The sequence below is a fragment of the Formica exsecta genome, unplaced genomic scaffold (assembly GCF_003651465.1).
Source record: "Formica exsecta isolate Colony F162 unplaced genomic scaffold, ASM365146v1 scaffold238, whole genome shotgun sequence".
Taxonomy (NCBI): Eukaryota; Metazoa; Arthropoda; class Insecta; order Hymenoptera; family Formicidae; genus Formica; species Formica exsecta.
In genome coordinates this window covers 41,852-53,855 of record NW_021849660.1, presented here as the reverse complement: position 1 = coordinate 53,855, position 12,004 = coordinate 41,852, and the positions used below count along the sequence as shown (strand labels likewise).

The window sequence follows — 12,004 nt, the reverse complement described above, 5'->3', positions numbered from 1 at the left end:
AACAGATACGCTTGTGTGATGCAATTGCTGCACGCATGAACAATTCAAATGAGTTTCTTCCTGTCGTGTCTCAGCAATATATTTAGAAACATTTACATATAATATATCGATATTTATCACTCGATTTTCTTTTTTTTTTTTACACGATCAAGAATGACATTATTTTAATTAAAACTAAAATGCTGGATAAAAGTAACAAATAAAATTTTTTGGAAACAAATTAATTTGAAAATATCAACTCTTGAATTTTTCGAAGTGACAAAAATATTAAAAAGTATAATTTGAAGAAGGAGTATTTGACATTAAAATTGAATAAGAAATATAATGAAAAGAAATGTTGTTTTAGAGTCATAGGAATGTGGGATAGACTGTCCAGGTCATTTACCTTCGATTGCCTGTTTCTTATGTACAAGTGCGTTGCATGTTTTGTCTAGCGGTTGTTCTTGTTTCAGAGACGTCTCTAGACATCACAGTTTAACGTCACAGATATGTCTAAAGGAATCTTCAAAAGGAGCGCTTCAATAGAATTTCTAACATACTTTACAGAAATCTATATTGTTTGCAGTCTTTTAATTCTTGATATGATTTATGGAATATTTATTGGTCTATAATCAAGAATATATAGTTATTTCATAATTAATGTAAATCATTTTTATTAGAAATGTTTTATAAAGCGTGAAAAAGATTTGACGGAGCGCATTTTTTAATAACTTTGAGAAAGGTTTTTGTTTTCAACTTTATTGTTGCGAGCGTGTTGTGAATAATTATAATTATGTAAATGCACCGCAACAACACACTTCCTGCTTTACCTTGTCCGCAGACTACGTTTACCATTTTCTATATGCTATTCTTCGAGCATGGATGCTGATGAATATCACGTGAGACACGCTTCGAAGAATGCATCAAAGTTATTTTTGGAACGTATACACTAAAGAATCTGTCTAATTTCGGCGCGAATAATATATAAACAATGAATCAAAACTTTGTCGAAACAATGAGCTGAGCAAAAATCTATTCGAATAATTCTCTTAATTTTGTGTTGGAAACCTAGATACGTGGATAATCTGGTTCACGGTCAAGGAATGTGCGCCCTTCGCTTTGCACTGGGTCAAGGTCGCAATATATCATACATTTAAAGAAAACGCTATTCGGTTTCGATTGCTGTCATTAGTAATATTTAATCTTTCAACACAGACCTAAACATGAAAATGAAACAACTATGTATGCGCGATATCATCCTATATCTTGGAGTGTTGCCCACGACTTTGGCAAAGACTGATAATACGAAAAGCAGGAGCGGATATAGATCTGGTGGAATTTGTACCCCGCAGATGATATCACTCTTGTAATGATACGCCTACACTATATCTCACTACATCTCCGTTTCGCCAAAAATATGCACGTCACACGTCAGTACTGTGTACTTTGTACCGCGAGATTGATACATTTTCATTCACGAGAGGAATGGTACGATGTGTGTAGTGTGAATACAAAAACAGAAAAATCTGGACCAAGTAGAAAAGTAAATTCTTTCTTATGACTTTATAAAAAATAGATTGAAGAAAATAAATGAAAAATTTATCGCGAGTTGTGTAACTATTAAAGATTCTCTTTTTGAAATAAATTGAAAATTTAATTTAAATTGCAAATATTCAATATTTATTTGTTTATGAATATTTCTAATAAAGATTATGATTTGTTTTATAGACAAAATAATACTATCATTGTGAATTGTAAACACTTTACTACATTATTTATCATGTTATATATATTTTGTTTTATTAATAAATATAATAATTTTAATAATTTTAAATTTTAATAATTTTTAACAAAATTATTTAAGTATATTATTTAGAGATTTCAGTGTGTAAAACTGGCTGTTTAGAGCAAAACGTACCAGTATGATTTTTTTTAGACATGTATGTTATACATGTGTTCTACATTATATATTCTATTTATACATTAGCGCATTAAACTTTCATTAGACACTTTTTTCATATAACAGGGCTAGAGATCATCGATATTATATTGCGCAATACACGTTATCGACACGTGCTGCTTCGAACGATCATGATTTTTCTTTCATTACACTACTGCGTTTTCGATCAATGACAAAAGTCAAAGTAAACATATACCTAAATATAAATACTTGACGTATATTAAAGGCGTGATTATTGACTGAATGTACGCTGATTAAAATTAGTAGATACTTCGTATATACGCGCGCGCGTGCAACGTTAAATTAATACTATTCGTGATTGAATACTTCATACGCAACTGGCGTGTGTTTAATATCTTTCATATCACAGTTCATATTTTTAAATAGACTTATTTATCTATGCCTTTTTGAAACATCTTTTTTCTTAAATATATATTTTTCTTTTATTATTTCACAATTATACTATATTACCAAAAAGAGAAAGATATTTATTATTCAAAACAGTTGCTGAAAATTTCAACAGTGTCATTAGCCTCGTGTAATCGAGGTCAAAGCAGTAAACAAAGCTGGCGAGTTAAATCTGAAATGAGGTGCTGGTTTTTAAAGTCACATCAGGAAAGAAAATGCGTTTTATGATTTCTGCACTTTACATTACGATAAATGGAAAAATTTTAAAAGCTGATTAAGAATTTAAATAATTTAATTTTAATAAATGTATTGATTACAAAAAGATGGAACTCTTGTGACAAATTCTGATCTCATTTTTGGAATTATCAAGAAATATATAAAAATAAGTCAAAACTATCCATTTAACAAAATCATTGTTGACCAGTGTTATACGAAAATTAATATCGGTTTTATTAGAAATAAAACTTATCCTTTAATTTCATACATCGAAAGTTTTACTACTAGATCATATATCTGTGGATATATAATTTTTATCACAAATCTTAATTTTAAATTCTTTTTTTTGTACATTGACAGTTATTAGAGTTCTTATTATTGATCACATTATGAAGTAAGTTTCTTTAGAAAATATACAGTTTATAAGATCGATAAACAAGGCTCTTACGCGAAAATTTTATAAGAAAATACAACGAGCTATTTTTATGCGGGTACATATAAAGGGCGAACATTCTAAAACTGATTGATGTTCGAAGTATTTAGTTTTAGGTGAAACAAGGATCCTTTTTTTTGCGAAATATTTTCGGAAAGTAAGACATTTTTAATTATTTTTATAATAATAGTTGTTATCGCTAATCTGATTTAATATGAACGGTTATTAACTCTTATCTATTTCTATTTTATATTAAACAAAATTATCCGATATGTGATAAAAATATCTGTGTGCTATTTTTATATATTGTGTTATAAATTCAAGATTTATCCTCTCTTCTCTCGAATAAAAATGCATATCATTGCAACAAAAAACAGGTTGCGGAACACTTGTATATTGGATCTTCCTCTTGCAACGAGATCAGTGAGATAATACCGAGAAATGCGCGAAAACAGTTGTTGAGTTTTAATTTCGTCTTGACTGACTTTAATGTATATATTTTATTGCAATGCGTCAATGTCCAGTTGAAATCGCAGCGCTTATCACCTTCATTATCTGTTATCTTTCTACACATTGTACTTTAGAATCTACATGTTATAGTTGTGAATTTATGACAGTCTGTCTCATCACGTGCAAACTATACAGATTATCCATAAATTACTCGCGGTATCAATTATCTATTTAAGCCCGATTATGATTTTGCAACAGTGACGTAGTTACACTTCCCACGTCTTTATACGCGATACTCTATTATCGATTTGTTTTCATCATTTCCAAGGAACGCGTTTGACACACCTTGATTATATGTTGTCTACGTGCGAGAGGATGTTTCGCGTCAATGAGCAGCATGTTTTTGTATGTACACTTCGGTTATGATACCCTTTATCCCGATACTGATCCAGTTTCTTAACTTCGTAGAAATGCGCATGGAGCCTGTTCTGCTTTCGCTTCATCTGCCAATGTGATGACCTCTAAAAAGTGCTTTGTCATACGAACGATATATCTCGTCGATCTGAGAATGCTAGTTTTATTTTACAATATTGTGTTATTAGATAGCTGTTGTTGAACTGAATTTTACTCGCTACGTGAGGAGGAAAGAAAATTTATTATTTGTGATAACCGTAAATTATAATATAGATGATGCATGTACTTTGACGTTGTTTTTGTTTTGGTATTTAATTCGAGAGGAAACAATTGCTTATACAAAATATAATGCGATGTTTTTGGAAGTAGTAAACTGACTTTGATTCGAGTGAGAAATTCATTATGCGCATTATACAATTATGCAGAATTTACATTTGCTCGCGTGATGCGTCATCGACCGATTGCATACCTTGCAAAGTACGCACTATTTAAGTTTGCTCTTGTTTATTTAATGCCACATATAGTTTTAACTTAACAGATTGCAATCATTACATGTTACATGCAAAATCATCAGCGATTATGTATTTTCTACGAACTTGTGCATAATTATAAGTGGTATATTCGAGATCTGTAGTATTTAGATTTGTAACGTCTGTGTATTTCGAAATCTTAAAGCGTTCAAGGTACTTTCTTTATTCATTAACAGAAAAGTTAATAAATACTTAATAATATTTATATCTATTACTTGGAGTACTTGGTCTATACTAACAGCACTAGTATTTGTATCACATTACGCGCATTTCTTTGCAGACAGAGAAGCATAAATCAATTTTTTTTTCTTTTTTATCTTGTATTATTCCAAACACAAAACACGAGGACTGCGCAAAATAAATTAATTGGTCGAGAATATAGTTGTTTAAATAACGTTTAATTTTCTAATAAATTCTCGGAAATAGGGATAAAATAATATTATATATGCTATGAAATATAATGAGAAATAAATTGGTTAAAATAAAAAATTAAAATAAGTCGGGGATAATAGATATTAATTGCCTCAATCAAATAAATTTCAAGACCTGGAATATTGCACTTATCCAATTTAAAAGTTATGTCATAATTTTTGTCCATGTAATACGCAGTTTCGTTGTACGTATGAACATGTTGTTGCAGCAATCTCACACGTAATCGTTTTACACTGCCTATATAAAAAATCATTGATTGAGAAGTAGTTAACAACGTTTGATGAGTTTTTCATGGAAATATTTGTTTTGAAGGAACAAAGCTATTTTTACTTTTAATCTCACTTGATTGTTGCATTCGTATATATGACAGCGGATTTAAATTATTATCTCTTCATAGAGTGAAGTGATTTTTAAAACGCATAGTAGGACAAAAAGATATGATATCAAAATTATCTCTTCTCCGAGCAATTAAACTTATCTGTACTACCAATTAGTATTATATATAAATGTACATTGTATAGAAAAAGTAAGTAATTATAGTGATCGAAAAATATACGAGCTTACATCTTGGAAATATTTTTATTTTACCAGAATATGTATCAGAATATTAATTTTATAATTTTCTACCAACTTTTTGTGATATATATGTTCACATTCAATACTCTAAAAATTTTAATAGACATATATAATCAAATATATTGTAATACATAATAGATTATTATTATAGATTTCGATTATAATACATTTTTATACAGTTATACGGTGAAAATATCATAAATATAATCTATTGTGTATTGACATGCAGTCTCTGAAAATAGAGTGATACAGTAAGCCTGAGTAAACATTTATCATTTCAAAGAGCCATTGTAATAAACACAGTGAGTTCTAATTTTATGTCCGTTACTATGTGTCTAAATGCTAATACGATGATGAGAAAAGGAAATGAATCAACTCTTGCCACTATATATTAGTATGAAAAACTGACTAGTGGACTTGTGCAAATACGACCTTGATAGTTAATGTATCATACACGTGTAGATTATATTCTAGGCTATGTCCTTGTCACGTACATTTATTTGTGAGTGAGTATAATTTATTCAGAACATAAAAATTTGTTTTTTTTTTATTTATATAGTTTTCCAACAAAACATTGAATATAACTCTCACTCTCTTTTTTTATATAGCAAACGATATTTTTATGGAATATTTATTAAACTAGAGCTGTTAAAATTTATTTCAAAAGAAATGATGTAGATTTACAATTTTTTTTTTTAATTGAATGCAGTTGATAAACAGATAGATCTATATTCGTTTTAATTGCACTTTCTGCGTTTAAAACAGGATATAATAAAATACATTTAGATCTTGGAAAAAAGTAGGAAAAAAGCATGTATGTGTTGTGCAGAAAGTGCAATTAAAACGAATAAATCTCTTATATTCGTTTTAATTGCACTTTCTGCGTTAAAAACAGGATATAATAAAATACATTTAGATCTTGGAAAAAAGTATGTATGTGTTGTGCAGAAAGTGCAATTAAAACGAATAAATCTCATGCATTTCTTGCAAATCATACATTTGGATCATCGCAGTAAAAGAAGTCAATTTATAGATTTGGCAGAATCAGTATGACCGATTATAGCTATGAGTATCAGGAACGAAATCCAAAGTCCAGAAAGCTCTTTCCCATCCGGTGACATATCCGGTAAACAATCGATTTCATTTGACGTCATGCGATCTTATTGTTAGATAGATTCTTGGACCCGTCTCTTTTTTTTTCTTTTCGCCCACTGCTATGAAATGTCGTCATTGACACAGTTCCTCGGCGAAGAAAAGATTGATCAAATACCAAATTATTTTTTTTTCGATTATGTCGGCGACCTCATCATCGAAGTATTCCGATGAATTTGTGCAATTCCGGAAAATCTTTAATCTTATTCTTTTTAGCTTTTATTTATTTGAATCTTTATTGATTTTAAATAACGATAATCTTTTTAGGTAACAAAATGTATCCACATTTCTTTCGTTGAAATAAGTATGTTAAGAAGATAATATTTATGTTTGAGTTTCTCTCTCTCTCTCTTAATCTCTCTCTTTCTCTCTCTCTCTCTCGTTTGTCTTAATCTATCCGGTACATATATGTATAGACATATCGTTCCCGAACTAACTTTTGTCAGCTCAAGTCAAATGATAACAAATTATTATGTATGGTAGCAATATGTATATAGTACATTTAATGATTACTATTTCCATTTGGACAGAACAATATTCTTATCTGTTATTATGTTTGATATGCCATATGATGATGACTCAGAATAAAGAACCGCGAGATATTTATCTTGCTCTTTGTAAGCGTATTATCCTATTTGTCAATTGTGAGTGTGAAAGAGAACACATCCAGACGTCGTTGATTTCAAGCAAATAATATTTTCGGACAAAACAGAATCATGCGGATGACAGTGGAACAGTATGTGTTTATTTGCACGAGATAAGCGTATTTTAATATGGTAATTTATAAGGGTAATGCCCCTGCGTACTACTTTCAGTATGCGTAGATATGTCTGTTAAATTCTTCATAACCCAATAAATCTTCAAAATTGAACATATTATCATTTACTTTTATCGAAGATTTGCGTGCATTTTTATATAACGAATAATAATATTATATTTTACTTATATATTTAAAACAACTCGAATTCGATCATAATAAAATTATTTAAATCTATAGCAACAAAAATCACATATATACGAATTTATACTAGACTTTATAATTAGAAAATACAAGTTTGTATAGTTATTTTAAACATTTTTATTATTAAGATTTGCAGGTCTGATACTTTTTTAGGATACTTGTAATTAGATAAGAGAAGTTTAGCTGTCATACCATAAATTAATAGTAATTTACAATTAGTTCAGAATATACAAATAATTAATATTAAATTAGAGAATCAATTAATATTAAATTAGAAATTAATTGAAATAGCTTCGCAATATCGGAAGCTTTATTATCTATCGATGCAAGTGCTAGGACCAGCGTTTGTGATGAACAGTGAGCAGATGCCGCAGGATTTCTCGCTTATCCAATTTCGCATTGTTAAATGAAATTTTAGATAAAAGTACGGTGCTGCAAAGGTTCATCCGACCTGCGTTTAGCAGATAAGGGCGTTCAATTTCCCGGCAATTTCTCAGCTGGCCGCTCCTAGAATCGAATCGCGATTGCCGCTATTCTTTTCGAAAAATTCATTTTGTTTGGAGTTTGTAATTTCGTTTGACGCCCACGAGCGTCATGCTCGACAATGCAAAATTTGTTGCAAAGATTGCAACGTCTCTCAAACGCGCGTGAAATATCATTGTCTTGTAACGTCACGTGTAACTTGTTCGTTCAAATAGAATTCGTTTGAAAATAGATTTCTGCAGAATATGCTAGCAGACCTGTTCCGTGCGCGTACAGATCCAATACAATTATACAATGTAAATAGAGTCACTGACAAGCAGTTACAAGTGAATCCGCCATTGAAAGAATGACGCAACCTCCATCTTAATTAAGGCTGATTAAAATTGCGCAGAAACGCTGTTATCGTCATTGACTCTTTCAGGTTCTCAACCTGTACAATGATTATATGCCGCGTAGTAAACAGTCGTTCCTCAAGTCGAGAATTAGTGAATATATCATTTAATACTTTTTAGCATAGTGTTCTTAAATAAAATTTTATGAGAAAATTCGCGAGGAACTTCTTTTATTTACAGAAATAAATATTGACTTTTTATGTTGGAATAAATTTATAATGAAAAAGTTGCTGGATTTTATTTATTTGCAGAAAATAAATATAAATTATGTCCTTTACATACACGATTTTTTCTTCTACATATCAGACTTGCTTTTTTAGGATAATTATCAGAGTTAATAGTTTCAAGGTATAAAGCACGATTTAAAATTCTATTTGATGACTGATTCATAGATGTTTTATTAATGAGTATGAGAAGTACACTTACGTTTTCATTTTATCACATTTCTGATGCTTATTGCGTACAATGTTCGAACACTTTGTACTAGGACGCCAAGTAGCAATTTTTCAGATTCGCAATCCCAAATAACAATCTCTTCGCGTTGCATGCTCACGAGGTCGAGGTTTATTTTCAGAGCACACTGCTGTAGACACCCGGGAACATGTCTCAGAGGGAGGCATGTGTATGTAAATAATTGAATTTTCATTCCGCCGAGAAGATAAGGAATGTTATGATCGATTTATCGACATTTATTCGCGAGCGTACAGATACCAAATATTTTATAGATGATCGATAAACATTTCTATCAGAATAATCTTCTATCAAGCAACTATCTTTCATGTATTTCAAAATACAAAAATCTTGTAAGTGTTTGACAAAATCTAAGAATGCATACAATTTTTTAATAAAGGAAATTAAGTCTTAAGAGTTGAAAGAAAGTCTTTAAATGTAAAATAAAAAAGTTTAATTTTTTTAACGAAGATTTCTGCTAATTGTTCTAACAACTTGTAATTGAGCGGTAGAATATTTTTAGCCAAGACATATGGAGTATATGTGCGAACGCAGCTGTAGTTCATATTTGTCAATAGTGATAGAAACACGTTGTTAAGTAGGTCAATGTATGATTGTTAGAAGTTGCTAAGCTTAAAGAATGTTTGTATCGATTTTTCGTTATTCTATAGACGATGAGATAATATGTAACAGTTTTTAAATGAACTTTGTTTTATATAGAATTTTCTGTAATATATTTTGCAATTTTTTTTTATATACAAGATACTAAAATAAATAAAATAGATAAAATTTTAATATTATGTTAATTTATTAATTCGATATAAAATATTGAGTTTTTGAGCTTTTTTGTGTCGAAATATTTCTATCTACTTAACTACAAAAAGTTCTACACTAATTTTTTGTAAATTACTTTTTAGTAACAATTATAAATAATCGGTTAAATTATCATAAATTTAGTGATAAAAACATACTTTTAATTTCTTATCTCATCATAAACAATTTCTTATCAGTTAATTGGTACATAGGTGAACATTTTCGTTTACTTTGATTCAATTATAAAATGCAAATATTCGTAAATTTTATCTTTCATTTTTCCTCTCTCGACTATATTAAGTTATATAAAGTAAAAACTCAGCGTATAAATATTATATATATATATAAATTTTTAAGCATGTTAAATATATTATATTTAGACTTTTTTTTTTGCGAGACGGATTATTCAAATATAATACATGCTTTTTTGCCAGGGCATTTGTCACAGTTGTTTATGCGATTAATGGTTGACCAATTGTGAAAATATCGTAAAACTCTCGTTAAATTTGCGGTTTGCTTTTCCACTGATCTTATATTGTAACGATAACGCGACAGTGAGTTATCATTTATTCTTTTCTGGAAGACGCTTCTAGCTCTCGCAACAAATATGCATTTTGCGTCTGGCAGACGAAAAAATATGCTGCAGAACAAAACTTGTTTTGATGAGTATATCTGTCATCGTTTTACTGCCTGCTCAACGTCAACACCTTACGCAAAAATCTATCAATCAACAAAGAAAGATTAAATAGTCGAAAGGAAGATAAGAGATTTCTACGAAAATGAAATGTGTGATTGCTAAAGTTTTATTTCTCGCACCGTGGTTGCTTGAATTAAGATATCTAGAATTTATTTTTATATTAAATTATAAAACTGATAAAATTATTTGTTAAAATTTTCCCAGATTAATAACTGCTTTGATGATAATTAATTACCTTGTTTTATTATATTAATAAGTAAAGCTTGCGAATATATAAATATGATTATATCTTGTATATTTTTTAGGTCTAAGTGCCTGCGAAAGAAAGTCTTTCATATTCCTGAGAAAAGAATTGCCGGTACGGCTCGCTAATATTATGAAAGAGATCCACTTGCTGCCGGACAATCTGCTGAAGATGCCTAGTGTGGGTATCGTGAATAACTTATATGCTACTTCCTTCGAGGAAATAATACACTTCGAGAAAGTTGAAGTCAACGAGACCACTTTAGACAAGTGAGTGTGTGGATTAAGCACTCTCTTGGACAAATTGCGATGTTTGAGAAAATCGATTGTTTTGTACGAATTCTTCGACGTGAATCTTTTTATAGATTCTGCCAAGCTCTGATAAAGATCCGGAACAGACACACCGATGTCGTTCAAACGATGGCGCAAGGCGTTCTGGAGCTGAAGGAGTCCCATGATGTGGATGTTCAGACTGAAAATAGCATACAGTATTTCCTGGACAGATTTTTAATGTCCCGCATTTCCATTCGTATGCTAATCAATCAGCACAGTATGTACCGAGTATATCGATGAAATTAAATATTTAACAAATTTAAGTATAAATAAAGTATTAGTATTTTGTTAATGTTTGTCTTTCTTTGCCTTTTAGCGCTCCTTTTTGGTGGACAGTTGAACGGGCACAGTAGACACGTAGGATGTATAGATCCGTCCTGTGACGTGATCGGCGTCATTAAAGACGCTTACGAGAACGCACGATTTTTATGCGATCAATATTATCTGGCTAGTCCGGAATTGATAGTCAAGCAACATAATGGCAAGTTTGAACATTATTGATTGTATTAGCATTAATAAATAATTTGGAACACATAATCGATTATTCTGTGAAGCTATACATATATTATAGATTGTTATATTCATCCTTATTGTTATTTTTATTATCTTTATATATGTATTAATTGTGTTTATAAAAAAGAAAAGAGAGAACTTTGTCTGCACGCGCGAATCTTGTTATATTTATTTTATAAGATTAAACGTTAATTAAAACTGTAAAAAAAATAATAGTGACCGAGTTCTGATTACATGTATGTTGTGCGTTTTGTTTTTCCAGAGCTTGAACGCAGTAGTGAAATTAGAATCATTTACGTGCCGAGTCATTTGTATCATATGTTATTTGAGATCTTCAAAAACAGCATGCGAGCCGTGATGGAGCACCATGGATCGGATTCGGACAATCATCCACCGCTCGAGGTTCTGCTGGTGCGCGGTAAAGAGGATATTTGTGTGAAGGTACGACGAACAGTTTTGTTTCGTTTTTAACAAGTCAATTTCTAAAATAATGCATGTAATTAGATTGCGACAAATAATTATTAATTTATATTTTATCTGTTTTATTTAGATATCCGACAGAGGTGGCG

At 30.3% G+C, this 12,004-nt stretch overlaps 1 protein-coding gene across 1 annotated transcript in view; it reads left to right on the top strand.

The window, feature by feature from the left end:
• The first annotated feature begins 10,627 nt into the window (after nucleotides 1-10,627).
• LOC115236023 (pyruvate dehydrogenase (acetyl-transferring) kinase, mitochondrial) overlaps nucleotides 10,628-12,004 on the top strand; it is a 2,861-nt gene continuing 1,484 nt past the window's right edge. Inside the window, exons 1-5 of the mRNA XM_029808205.1 lie at nucleotides 10,628-10,859; nucleotides 10,955-11,139; nucleotides 11,239-11,403; nucleotides 11,698-11,876; nucleotides 11,986-12,003. Coding sequence (XP_029664065.1) covers nucleotides 10,723-10,859; nucleotides 10,955-11,139; nucleotides 11,239-11,403; nucleotides 11,698-11,876; nucleotides 11,986-12,003 — 684 coding nt within the window. The 5' untranslated portion in view covers nucleotides 10,628-10,722. The remainder of the gene's footprint in view (nucleotides 10,860-10,954; nucleotides 11,140-11,238; nucleotides 11,404-11,697; nucleotides 11,877-11,985; nucleotide 12,004) is intronic.